Here is a 14,589-nt window from a genome sequence, read left to right as displayed (position 1 = left end):
AGGCTCGAGCCGGGTCTAGGTCCGGGTTCAGGCCGGACACCGGGCCAGCCCAGTTATTTTTCTTTTTTTTAATTTGATTAAAAATAGTCGTTTTAGGTAATTTGGGCAGACCGAACCAGGCCGAGTCCAGGCCAGGTCGGGTCCGGCCGCCTGGTCCAATGGCCAGTTTTTTGACCGTTTGGATCAGGTCGGGTCCAGGCTAGACCTAGACCCCGATACTTTAGCCCAGTCATTTTCCTGATCGGGCTAGGTCGAGCCCCGTTCGGCTTACACCGATCTGACTATGGAGCTCGGTTTGGCCTGGATACCCGGGCTTTTCCCGGGTCCGGGCCTTGGACCCAAATGGACAGGCCTACATAAAGAGTTAATTTCACAAAAACCCTCTTATATTTTCTCAGGGATCTTTGGGGTGTCTCACAAAACATCCCAAAACATCAAACTTTTTTCAGCAGACCTTCCTCCCTCCTCTCATATGTTAGTTGAAAATAACCAAAAGTTCGTTTATATAATTCACCTAGATATATTAACTGTGCTTCATGTAGCTAATTGAACACTAATCATATTAAACAAGATTAATAATATGTGTTTACCTGTAAAAATATCAATTTGATGAATTGAAGATAAAAACCCGAAACTGAAATCCATTATCAGGTAAGGCTCGGGTCGGTCGACCGAAACGAAGGAGTCGGTCGACCGATCCCTATTAAGTTCTATATGCACGTTAGTGCACGACGTTAACCGATCGATCGATGGCATACTTCGGTCGACCGATGGCATACTTCGGTCGACCGATGGCATACTTCGGTTGACCGATGGCATACTTCGGTCGATCGATATTTTGTTGATTTGAGTATTTGTGTTTCTCCACATTTGTATGTTTTGTACGCACGAAGTACGAGTTGCATGATGAAACACGTGCGTGTCCATGAGGAGGACGAGTTGGATTCGAATACGCATAGACCTTGGGGAATGGGTAACCTCATGTTTTGTTTCGCCACGACTAGAAGATGATTAGTTAGAATAGTATAGGTATGTGTATGAATACCGTTGATGGGCACAACTCAGTACTGTCTAGGGTCATGCGTCGGTATACGGTTGATGAGGATGTCTGAGGAGGCAGTCCGTTCCGCATGGTGATGCGATGAGGCTAATGATCGTACTTATAGGATGCCTGAGGAGGCGGTACATTCTGCATGGTGATGCGATGAGAATGTTTGAGAAGGCAGTCCGTTCCACATGGTGATGCGATGAGGCTAATGAGTCATACATGTAGGATGCCCGAGGAGGTAGTCCATTCCGCATGGTGATGAGATGAGGCTAGTGAGCTGTATTTTCTTAGGATACCTGAACAGGTAGTCCATTCCGCATGATGATGTGATAAACTATAAAATGTTGTAAGAGATAGTATTGTGAAATATTTAATAGCTGGAGTCTTAAGCAGAGATTTCTTATGAACGTAGTTCACCCATGTGTATTAGTATGTTTCACATAAAGCATTATACAGATTTCATTAATGTTAGTTACCCGAAAGTAGGGTATGATTTGAGATTGTTATATACGACATATTTCATGCGAGCTTCACGTTACTGGATGTTTATCCTTGTGATTGCGCCAACTACCCGAGGGTAGTATGAGGATTTGATGTGACTTGTATTGATGAGGTTTGGAGTTGTTTTTCTTTTATTTACTGCTTTATTCCTAGGACTCTGGAGTTAGGATTTAGCGATTCATAATTTGAGACATAGTATATACATGAGGGTTTTCTAGTTTGGATTATTACGCTCGACGTACTAATTCTCGTGTTGTGATTTTCTAAATCTCAATTCCTCTTAGTTCAGGATAGATGGTTTTATATATGTACTAACTTATTTTCATATATACTCCTAACCCTTCCCTCTGGGGTGGTGGAGATGATCTCGTTAGTGCTTTAATGCTCGTTGTTTCCCCTCTTTTCAGGTAGTAAGCTAGGCATACGAAGAGCCTCAGGTTGATGGAGACACAGTTTAGCTTCCATCTTATAATATTAGTAGTTATTTAGAGCTCTATGACAGTTTATAGTTTATTCTCTAACTTTTAGAGTTGTATTTTACTTTGTAAAGGCTGAGTGCCTTAGTACTATGTCATTTGACTCTATGTATCAAGATATTTTACATTTGATTCAGTTTATCAATTATACTTCATTTTATTCAGTTGGAACATGATTATTTGGTTATCTCATTTCTATATCATGTTCATTACATTATTATCTTTATTTGCCTGTTTTGTACCTACACTTTTTGTTGATTTCCACTAGAGAGATATTATTATGATGGTGAAACGTGTTATTTCACAGTGTGAGTGCATGACAGGTTTGACATCCTTGGACTGCAGCCTTGTGTGAAACTAGGGGCGTCACAGACACCTAAGTCAAAATTAACTACCTTTCTGTAGACTTGCAGGTTGATCAAGGATTAAGGCAACACACGATGATTTCTTAAAGTCTCAGGTTATCAAATCCAAACCTTTTTGTATTATTAGAAGATACATGTTTGATACATTTATTATATATTATCTTCTCATACATGTCAGTGTTTCTAACCGTGTATATATATGTATAAGTATATGTGTGTGTGTGGGTGTGTGTGTGTGTGGGGGGGGGGGGAATAAAATTGTCATCATTAATGATGCACCATCTATGGTCAAATAAAGGGGCATTTTTTACTTTTCACCTTTTTATCTTTTACCCATTGATTTCTCCTCTCCAAATTTCTGGATTTCATGAATTTTCGTGTTGGTTTTGGTTTGTCTGGATTGATCTATCATCATCATCATCTTATTTGTTTTCAAATCAAATCAATTTGAAAAAGGTAAGTTTTCTAAACCCTAGCTCTTATTCTTTGAATTTCTTAGTTTTTAATGTGTTTTTAGGGGTATAGATTGCATGAATAGATAATAGATGAGTAGCACAGTAGTTTAGAAACAAGAATTTTTTGAGTTTGAACACAAGTTTTGGTTGACTTAGGGCAAAAATCTATTGGGTTCAGTTCTTGGATCATCGATGGTCAAAGAACACAATCGATCTTCGACCATCGATGATTAGTTGAATTGCCAATGGTTGTCAATCATCCATGTATGGTCAGAGGCTAAAACTACATGTTTTTTATACTCTTTTTCATTTTTTACTCAGTTTTCTTTGTTTCCAAAGCTATTCTTGGTATATTCTCTACGCTAATACATGGTTATTTGTTTTTGTGGAGAATGTCAGGTGGGAAGAAGGTTCGATCCTCACGGTCTACTTCTCAAGATCTGATTACAAAGTATCATAAAGTCATAAGATCTGATTGAGAAGTATCAGAAAGTCAACATCATCTATAAATGAGGATTGGACGTACCACATTCATAGGAGTACAAAAATATGGTAGAATTATTTGATGCTATTGGTCTGGGTGCGATGAAGAATAATGAAGGGGAGAAGGCCAATATTAAATAGGTTTCAGAGTTTTACAAGAGTTATAGTCGGGCCTATGGATCTACAGAGGCGAGGACAATAGTCAGAGGGCGAGAGATTAGGATCAACATTGACTATATCTACAGGCTTATTTATTTTCCTCCTCCATAGTTGTAGGGGTAAAAAATTACCTATAGATTCCCACACGCAGCTCGAGACGGAGAAAAGATAATGAACATCGTTATCTGACTTAAAGAAGATTATTTAATGTCGACAAGTGAATGAAGTAAATTAAAGAAGCGTACGAATCAACGGGACGACAGAATAATGAAGAAACGATCCGGCCGGGAGTTATGTTTTGTTCATGAAAGATGAAGCACCACTCGTGTCTCATCCACTCCATGTATAATTCACATGTGGAAGGTTGTAGATCTCTTCTCCGACTTTCTGTCGCACTTTGAATCGCATCATTCTGAGATCGGACCAGGGAATTACAGGGAAAATAGTCAATGCGCACTAAACGATGTCTCGGTTGAAACCAAGACACATCATGTGTCTCGGCCAAGGCCGAGACATAGAGCGTGTCTGGTGCCTAAGAAAACTGTTTTTTCACCGTTAACCGCCCAAATTTTAGTATATTCTGATCCAAAGCATCTCCAACTGATTTGAAGCTATCTTGGAATGTGGTTAAGTGGTTACAACTGAAGATAAGAGGGAGTCGGCCGTTCATATCTGAAAACTGAGCTTCTGAAGCCTATAAATACAGCCCTAGGGGCTTTATTTATACGGATCCAAAATTCTCGAGCATCGGCGAAGCCCTATCAAACTGAAGAGTGAGGAGCATGGATTTCAGAGAGGAAGAAAAGATCTTGGTGAGCTATTCAGCCCCAACATAGCTGAATTTGGCACATAAGACCTTGGTACCCATTCAGGATAAAACCATGGCACATCATCAATTTGATCGACTTTGGTTCAAAAGACATTGCCATCATTCTCATAAATATTTTTCAAGGCCGTACCCAAGATCTTGGTGTCATTTTGAGTAAACCCAAGGCATGAGGTCGAGTCGTTCCCAGCACAAGGCACGAAGTCATGTCATCTCGCCATGGAAATGTCTGAAAGCAAGATATAATAATGCAATCACAAACGTGCACAGTTCAGATTGACAAAAGTAAATCTTTTTTCATTCATATATTCAAAATATTTATAGTACTTTAAAAAATGAGAAGAAATACATATGAGCAGCTAAGGGGCCAATCTCGGAGAAGGCGTGAGACTTAGAGTTGGAGTGACACTGGAACTTTGGGCATGCTTAGGAGGAGTGGCGCTGGGACTAGGATCAGAAGTCGAGCATGGAGAGGCAACAACAGGGGAAGTTGGTGGAGGAGTCGACTGAAGCATAGACAGCTGACCTCTCCCCCCCCTCCCTCTTAGTTTGGGCTCACCCAGCTGTCATGGGCCGAGCCCATCACATGTTCCCTAGGCCGACTCATCTTCATCTTCTCATCACTACCAGCAATGAGGCACAAGCGCCCCCCCCCACCTGACCCTATTCTCCTCTATATCTAGCAGAGCAGCCAAGGTAATTATCCACTCGAGGAGGATAGTGGAACCGCTCGAGATTGGTCTTGAGCTCAGGCGGAAGTTGCATCTCCAGATAGTTGAAGCCAACCTTACAAGAGAGGGCCACTTCCACATTCCCAAGAGTATTGTTGTGATAATTCTCGATGATCTCAAACCGGTAGGCCTCAGAGTCCAGATGGTTGAGGCGACTTTGCAATGCCTGTATTTCTATGAGTGACGCCTCCTGTTTTCGCTCGACCTCTAATGTAGCTCAGGTGGCCTCTTACCTCAGCTTCTCGTGAGCAACCTGCTCCTCCTTCAGTTGGTCCTACAGAGCCTCAGCATTCTAACGAGCCAATCGAGCTAGCTCATAGGCATCAGCGCTTTCCCGCTTCTTGACCTTGACCTCTTAGATCAAGTATCTGATCCTCTCATCTCGCTCACAAAGCTCATGCTCGAGATGGTTGAAGTCTTAGAGCTTGCTAATTTTAGATGACTTCTTGTTGTTGGACGCCTATAGGCTCTTAACCATGATGTTCCGCATCTCCAGCTCCTGACGACATTTGCCTTTGCCCCTCCTCCAGGACACCAGCTCATCCTCCTTGGCAGCCAACTTCAGGACAATCATCTTATAAGCTGCCTTCTGAGCCTCTAATTCTTCTTAGAGCTTGAGGTAGAGGTTTCGTGCATGCTCAAGCTAAGAAAATAGTTCTAGCTCTAGCAAGGCCCCTCAAAGCAAGTATCCCTTGAGGGACTGGTGAATGTCGACATCTGACATGGTCGAGAGGATCTCATCACCTGAGGTAAGAAGAATTGCTCCAAAGCCTTGGTCTGAGTGAGCTGGGAATCCAAAACAGACCTTCTCTTGTCAAGATGGCGCCAAGGTTTGAATCTGAATTCCTTATATTGCTCTTTATCATAGCGGAGGCTGACTCTAGTCAACCCCATTAGTAGGATCTTCTATTCACCCTATTTATCTTCGTCGAGCTCATCGATGTGGTGGGAGAAATACCATCCAAATCCCAGAGAAAGGGATATCTCAAAGACCATCCAAATCCCAGAGCAGGGGATGCCTCTTCAGCAGCTGGCTCCTTTCCATGCGGGTGGGCCGACTCAACAGGCTTGACAGGGGCCACTTCCTTCTCCATTAGGGGATTCGATCACTTCTGACTCGACCGTGATGATCTCAATCTCCTTTTCTCCAGCATGGGGCCCATTGTTGACAACGATGATATTCGTAGGCATGGACGTAGAATCTTCTTGTGTAGGGATGGTAGGAGCATCACACTATATAGATTCCTGGAGGAGCAGGGTCTTACCTAATGGCTGGCTCACTAGACCCCTCTGAGCAACAAAGGGTGTATCCGCCTCCATTGTAGCTTCAACCTAGTCTTAAGGAGCCCCAACGCTCCTAGAGGTGCCTCGGTTGCCCACCTTCCTTAGCCTCCTCTTCTTCTTTTCAAACCTCTTGACTTAAACAGTAGCAGAGATCCACCTATCCAGTCAAGCTGCAATCTCGATTGCATTGGCATGTACCCTCTCGACCTCCTCAGGGGCTAATTTAGAACGAAGATGCTTCTTTGGCCTCATTGATGACCCTCCTCAAGGTCAAGCTGAGGGGACTGTTTTCGACTTCTCGGGTTCCTCTGAGCCTAGCACTAACACAGCAGATTGTGTTTCATCATCCTCAGTTGGAGGAACTAAAAAGATGCCGACAACCCATAATATCGAGTGGTTGAAGAGGTACTCACTCCGACGAGAACTAATGTACAACTTAATCTTGTCGAACGCACACTTCTCTTCTTTCAACAATAGACACGGCCTCAATGCATCCTTGTTGATTTCAGGCCACATGGGTGTTGGCCAAGGTAGCATCACCTCCAAAGACCCACACAAACCTCTTCATCTAATCCTTGTTATACTCGGGGGCATTGGAGATGGATTTATGGTCCCCTAAGATATGGAGATAGTAGTGGCCCTCACGCTGATTCACTTTCATGCAAACGAGATGACCGACAATTCTCAAAGTAGGCTCGACTCCCAGCCAATTACACATGACCACAAACCGTACTAGAGTAGTAATGGAGTTTGGCTTCATCTGTGACGACAAAACTCCTAAGGCTTCCAAGACGCAACGGAGGAAAGGGCACAACAGCAGATGCATGCCATACTCCAAATGTGAGATGCACTGAAGCTATGTTGTCGCCATAGTCGAACACCGCCTACATACGCTCCGGCACTGATATGGTGAATGCTCTAGGGATGTCAAACTTATCATAATAAGTCTTAAGCAGCATTGACAGCACCTAGGGTGGAACTTTCGAAGATGGTTCATCCGGGCCTTTATTCTAAGCCATTGAAGACGAAGACGCCATTAGTCTGATGATCACCGAAGAAGAATGCGAAGATTGGCCAAAAATTGCGCACTGTAGAAGAAGATTTGAGGGTTTTCTGAAGCAACAACCGCAGAGAGCCGCCAGGTGGCAAGATCACAACGGCCGACCTAATTATTGACGAACGGCTGGAATCAATCCCAGAATTCAAGGTGACCACTCTAAAATCAAAATGCCACTCGCCTTAAATGGCCCACAATCTTCTCTTAGGAACCTAGGAGACAATGACGCATGATCTTCTCTGATGTTAAAATGTAACATCAGACGTGACCCATTGGTTATCCCTCATAAATGTGTCTCGGGACCCGACCAAGAAAAGTTCAATTTTACTCGGACTCAACCACCCGAGTTCGAGTAAAAGGGGCTAGTGTTATGCCATATAATGACCTAAATGTTAATCCTCCCCCAAGATTCGACGCGTGTCCTGAATTAATTATGCCTTATCTCGACTCGATCCTAGGCAAGACGAGCCTAATAACATCATCACTCGACCCTTACCAGGAAGGGCCGAGTCAAAATACGCCCTCCCTTGAGCCCCAATAGCACAGGACGACGCCATGCTTCTTCATTTAGCAAGAGCGGGTTGAGAACCTCACGGACTGAGAGTAGAAAGGCGTCCTTTGTCAGCACACTCGCATAGCTGAATCAAGAGGTAGTTTTTCCTCGAACTTTCTACCGACAGCCAGTCACCATCACAGTGAATGCATGGTCGGAGTCATCATTACTCCTCGCCGAAGTCGTCATGACTCATCACCCTCCGTCAGCACCGTGCCTCCCTAGCCACCATCACATTAAACTCATAGGTGACTCATCTCATCTGTAGCTGACATCTATAGAGTATCTGCCGACTCAGCTGCCTGCCTGGACTCAACCAAAGTTACGTAAACACCCCCTAGCTGGGTATAAATAGGCACACCACCTACTGACCAAAGGTACGCAATTTCTGCACACTTAGGAAGAACTCATTCAGTCCTTAATCCCCTTCGGAGCATAACTAACTTGAACGTCGGAGGAATCACCGGAGAACCCAACTCCAATCCTCTTACATGTTACAGTTTTGTAGGACTCTCTTCCTATTAGAGGTTCAGCCACTAAAAGATTAAGGGACCCTAATCTCTTCAATATCAGTCCTAAACCCTGCTGTTGAGACCTCACGCATCAACAGCTTCAAAAGCAGTCGGATCACCTAATTTCAAAACATTTCTTTGCTGAGAAGCAAAAGACCTTTAATAGTCTAAAACAAGTTTGAAGCATGTGCCACCAACGTCTAAGCCCCAATCCAAGAAACAAGATCCCATAAAAACATCAAAAACCCATGACTTCTCTACCCTCCATCGTCTCAAATCTCGGCTACACGACTCCCTCTTCTATATCCAACGAATAACAAACTCCACAAATTTCCTATAAATACCCCCTCAAACCTCCAACATGCACACCACTTACCTCTGCACCTTCTTTTAAACTATCTCAATGGCTCTCTTCATTCTCCTCCTCCTCCCTCTCTTCCTCCACTTCAATCCAACGGTCGCAACCTTTGACATCACATCCTTTGGTGCCAAATCCAACGGCCAATCCGACTCGGCCCAGCCTCTAATCCAAGCATGGGAAGCTGCATGTAGCTCATCAAGTCCTTCAACCATTTACATACCAACAGGCACATTTTTAGTGAGCCAAGCTAGGCTCCTTGGGCCTTGTAAGAGTAACAAAATCACAGTTCAGATCGATGGAACTCTGATTTCTCGGTCAGATTACAGTGAGTTTGGGAGGAAAGGAGACTGGATCGTGTTTGATCACGTAGAAGGAGTGTCAGTTTATGGCGGGAGTATTGATGGAAGCGGGGGTTCGCTGTGGGCTTGCAAAGCTAACGGCCATAACTGTCCTGATGGCGCCACTGTAAGTTTGTTGAGGTTTTGAAAATATTAAAATTTTCTAATATGAGATATCTTTTTTTTTGAGAATATATTTTTGGAGTTTCCAATGTTATTCTAATTAGGGCAATTTTCACAAAGCTATCATGAACCGTATACATATTATCATTCTTCCATAAAGATGAATAATTAATCAACAGAAAGATATCCCATACTAGAAAAGAGTTGACAATATTGATGTAAACTTTCTAGTAGTTGAATGATTTTATCTGAAAATGAGGGTGGTTTTGTAATCACAAGTAGTTTTTTTTTAATAGCATATGCTTTATTTTTTTTGGTTTGAAATTAAGTTTATATTAATTTGTTTCCAAATTAGTTTATGATATTATTATGCAACATGCACTAATAATTTATGGTCAAGTGAAGTTATTCGAAATACTAATTTTGAACCCAATCGTAGCAATACATGCACTTCTAACTTTATTTCCCCCTCTGTTCATGCATGCAGTCCTTGACATTCAGCAACTCAAACGACATCCTCATCAGCGGCCTGACATCGGTCAACAGCGAACTGTACCACATCGTTATCGACGGCTGCCAAGGTGTGACGCTGCAAGGCGTCAAGATCTCAGCCCCCGGCAACAGCCCTAACACCGACGGGATCCATGTTCAGATGTCGACCGATGTGACCGTCAGAGGAGCTAGCATTAAGACGGGTGATGACTGTATCTCCGTTGGACCGGGCACGGCTAACCTTTGGATCGAGCAAGTCAGTTGTGGTCCCGGTCACGGCATCAGGTTAGATAGCGTAGAAACGTTAAATCTCACTATAAATATATCTTGACTATTGATTACGTCCTTTGCCTTCATATATATATACTTTCCTGATCCATTCTATTTGCTAGCTAGTTTATCCTACATTAATTCTTCCACATGGGAGTTTTTTATTTATACCCTTCTCGTTTAACAACCCCAACATTTGTGGGACAAATTAGTAAATCTGCAGATTTAATTTGAAGGCAATTTTGCAGATGAACTATATTTGCGTTAAAAAAAGAACCATTATCGAAAGTGGGATGTATTTTTATCATTTTTTTTCTCGTCCAGAATTTATGATGGTGTTAAATGAGAAGGATATATTTATCAAATGTCAGAGTACGCATAGATAAATTAGCAAATATTCATATTCAAGGGTACAAGTGCAGGTAAAATAGATTTGGGGGTACATACGTACTTACGTGTGTGTGTATAAATATATGGGAAAACTAGACTTGAAACCCATATGTAAGCTTGAGATATTTGCAATTTATTTTAAAGGGTAAAATTTCACAGAAATATCATATGAATTATTAATGTTTTGCATATCATCAGATACTACTTTTATTAGGAAAAAGTATCATAAAAAAGGAAGTAAAAGTTTCCACATGATATTTTTTTTTTTGCAAACTAGACGGAAAAATTTCCATCTAGAATATTCCGTCTAGAATGTGGGATTTTCTACTAGTGGTTGTTTAGCATTTTATTTTTCAAATTCTAATGTGAGAGTATGTTTGTTCACAGCATAGGGAGCTTGGGCAAAGAGTACCAAGAGAAGGGGGTGCGGAATGTGACAGTCAGAACAACAATGTTCGTAGGGACTGAAAATGGGCTTAGGATTAAAACATGGGGAAGGCCCAGTGATAGTTTTGTTAAGGGAGTGGCATTTGAGCACTCAATTATGCAGAACGTCCAGCACCCCATCATTATTGACCAAAATTACTGCCCAGATGAAAGAGGTTGCCCTGACCAGGTAAAAATTTCCACCAAACTTTTTCGTATGTAACAAGGTTAATTGGCGATAAACCCCCAGTTATGTTGACAAAAAATTCATTGGGTCTATCTGCAACAATAGAACTACATGGGTTCACCCTCAACTAGCGATACTACAGGGTGCCTATCTGCAGCTAACCCTAGGTAGCATAGTAGTGAACTAATTCTTTTATCTCTTGATTATGTTGGTGCAGAATTCTGGGGTGAAGATAAGTCAAGTCAGTTACAACGACATACAGGGCTCATCGGCGACAGAAATAGCGATGAGTTTCACGTGCAGCTCGAGCAATCCCTGTAGTGGGATCGAGTTGCAGGATGTCAAGCTCACTTATGAAGGAAAGATTGCAGCCTCATCGTGTAAAAATGCGATCGGAACTGCATCCGGGCTTGTCCAGCCGCCTAGCTGCCTGTAATATGTCTGAAGAAAGAGCGCCCTAAAAATCTATATATGGGCTTATATATGTATTACATAGTTGTGATGTCGTGATGTCTAAAGTATTGTTGTGTTGCGTAGCTTTGTTATGTTTCAGTAATTCAGAGTAAGGTTTTCCTACCTTTTATTAGTTAGAGGCAGAAATTATACATGTATGTTTTCTTTTTCATACAGCAGAAAAAGCTGGAGATTTATCATTATTAATGATATATATAATCTTAAAGTGATATAGTTGTCTTTCTTACAATATTAACTGATATTTTTTTTTTCTTTTTTTTTTTTTTGGGGGGGGGTGTATTATGGCCACCGCAAAAGCTCGGGGTGATTAGCTAGGATAAAAAGTCCAAAAGGGCTACGTTCAAACCCCATAGAGTATGAAATTAACTCCAGATAACTAACGATTGGAGCGATTTGCATGAAACTACCATGAGATTTAAAATTAGGGAAACACCATCTAAATTTTAGGGAGTTACGAAAACCTTCCTAAACTTTCAAAAAGTTTAACCTCTGAGATACCAAGCTTTAATACCACCTCTAACCTTAAAGAAATTACACTATTGAAGTACAATTTTAGAAGCTAATAATCTCCAATTGTAAAATCATGGAACAACATCCAATTCACTAGATCTAGCGAACCACGATTTAAATTTCGAACCAAATAATTAAAATTTGGAATATAATAACACTTTTCAAAAAATAGAGAAAAAAGAGAAATTAAGTAAATAAAGTATATGCATACCTTTAAACGCGACATGATTCTCAAGATTCTTTTACCAATGCTACTATCATCAACTAGCATATTTCTTAAAATTAACTCTTGTAAAATCTTAGATTCCTACATTTAAGAACCAAACCTAAACCAACCATGTACTATAGCATATTGAATAAACCTAACCCCTCATACCCGATTCAAAATTAGTGACGTACCATACTCCCATACCCATCCTCTGAATCGGAACGAACCGGGTATGCACTATATATGATCGTGAACCAAAACTCCTACCTAAACTTTTGACATTTTCCTCTTATTTTCTCTTTCTCGACAAACTCTAACTTTTAACATTTAGTTGGTTTTGTGAAAATTTTGCTCAATAAGTCAAAGTTGAAGGGTCATTTTGCAAAGGAAAAAATTGCTTCTAGCCCCCAAAATTAAATAATTTATTTACTTATCTCCCAAGACTTAGTTCACAATCTCTTCACCCCAAAATCAACATTTTTGTTTGTAGAATCCCCTTAAGTATAATGCCAACCCGTATCCATTAAAAAATATAAAATCTCAAAACTACCCTTGACTATACATGTGACCCCTTCCGCCATTAATGTAATGACCGTGAAATTTTGATACTAGTTAAAATAATTTTCTAGTATTTTAAAATATTTAATTATGATTTTTAAAAGAGTATTTGTATTTTTCTTGAATTTCTACAATTTTCTATGATTTAAAGTCTAAGTTTTATATTTATTTAAATGATATTAATATTTATAAATTAATTTTATGCGGTGAAAATTTATGGAATTTATCTGTTGCGTTATCGATGCTGTTACATGTTATTTTAAATGATACGTTGTATTATTTTTATTATTACATATATTTTCGTATTATACGTTGTATTATTAATTATATATTATTTGTATAATTTGCTATATTATTTCTACTGTTACATATTATCTGTCGTATTAGTATAACTTGTACGTTTTACTGTATAGATAATTATCCCATAATTATTTGATTTTAAATATAAGTAAATATATTTTATTTATTAATTATTTTTGTTTAATTGTACAATATGGGTATATTTCGACTATTTCGTATCAACTGTTGTATTAGCACAACAGGTACGTTTTTATTTGTAGATAATTATTATGTAATTAATTTAATTTTTAGGTACCCGTAATTATTGTATTTTAATTACTTGTCATTTAAACCCTAACCCTAATCCTAAATATAATAACATACTAGTTGGATTGCACGCGCAATGCACGTGGTAAATTTTTAAATTTATTAATTTAGTATTTATTCATTTCATTAAAATTTATTTAATTTAAACCATGTATCAACTATATGTATAGAATTTAAAAATTAAAACGGATTGATTAATAAAATTACATTTATGTATCAATTGTTTGATAAATAGATTGTTTGCATCCTTAACAATATAAAATAATAAATTATTTTATAAAAGATTTTTATTAGGTATACAATTGAGATTTAATCAACCAATACAAAACTATATACAGATGACAGTAGATGACCTATTTAATCATAATCATCCAATATAAAGATTAGTAAAATAGTAGCATCAATTTTTTTCCTTTAGTCCTACTTATTTCTATCTCCTCAAAAGAATTAATAGTCATACAACAAATAGTAGAGATAATAAATATTTCTATTTATTATTTGATATTTTGAGCTTTAAAAGTTTGAAATTAAAACAACAGTTCTATCATTGATAAAATCAATTGTAGACAAAACCAAAGGAGGAAAACCATGATATTATAACATAAAAGAATCAGATATGTCTTTACAGTTATTGATCAGCTTTAATTGATATTTTATGTAGAGTTATCTCAGATTGCGCTCCAAAAAGTTTTTTATTATAATCTTATCACAGGTTAAAAACAATGATACTATAACTGTAGGCAAAGAGTAGGCATTGCTCAGATCCAGGCAACAACTATTTCTCCATGCCTTTTCAATTTCCTTTATTTTGAGTCAGGGTGTATTATAAAAGTTTGTATAACTGCTTGTTATACCATGGTATGCTATAGCAACTGTCAAAAGTAATAAACTGCAGAAGCAATCTCAAAGAATCGACTGGATCATCAATAGGGTACAGAAAGTATCAGTATATGCCTCAAATAAAATAGGTAGTCATGTCGAAGATTTATCTCCCTCGGAGTCCTTATTAGAAAAGACTATTCCCTCAATTGCTCTTGTTACAGTGGGTGAGGGTGCTTGGGCTGCTGGTGTAGTATTCAGCAGCCATGGTCTTATACTCACAAATGCTCATATTTTGGAACCATGGATATTTGGAAAAACATCTCTGCTAGGTTCAATGGACAAATATGCAGCCGCATCTTGTCATGAAAATTCTT

At 39.5% G+C, this 14,589-nt stretch overlaps 1 protein-coding gene across 1 annotated transcript; it reads left to right on the top strand.

Moving 5' to 3' along the window:
* LOC109825696 (polygalacturonase-like) lies at positions 8,813-11,674 on the top strand. The gene is made up of 4 exons (XM_020392566.1): positions 8,813-9,276; positions 9,760-10,049; positions 10,812-11,040; positions 11,255-11,674. Exons 1-4 carry the CDS (start codon positions 8,854-8,856, stop codon positions 11,471-11,473), a joined length of 1,161 nt encoding a protein of 386 aa, XP_020248155.1. The 5' UTR covers positions 8,813-8,853; the 3' UTR covers positions 11,474-11,674.

The sequence above is a fragment of the Asparagus officinalis genome, chromosome 10 (genome assembly GCF_001876935.1).
Source record: "Asparagus officinalis chromosome 10, Aspof.V1, whole genome shotgun sequence".
NCBI classification, from domain to species: Eukaryota; Viridiplantae; Streptophyta; class Magnoliopsida; order Asparagales; family Asparagaceae; genus Asparagus; species Asparagus officinalis.
The sequence above is the reverse complement of the archived record's forward strand: the minus strand, read 5'-3'. Positions and strand labels throughout refer to the sequence as shown.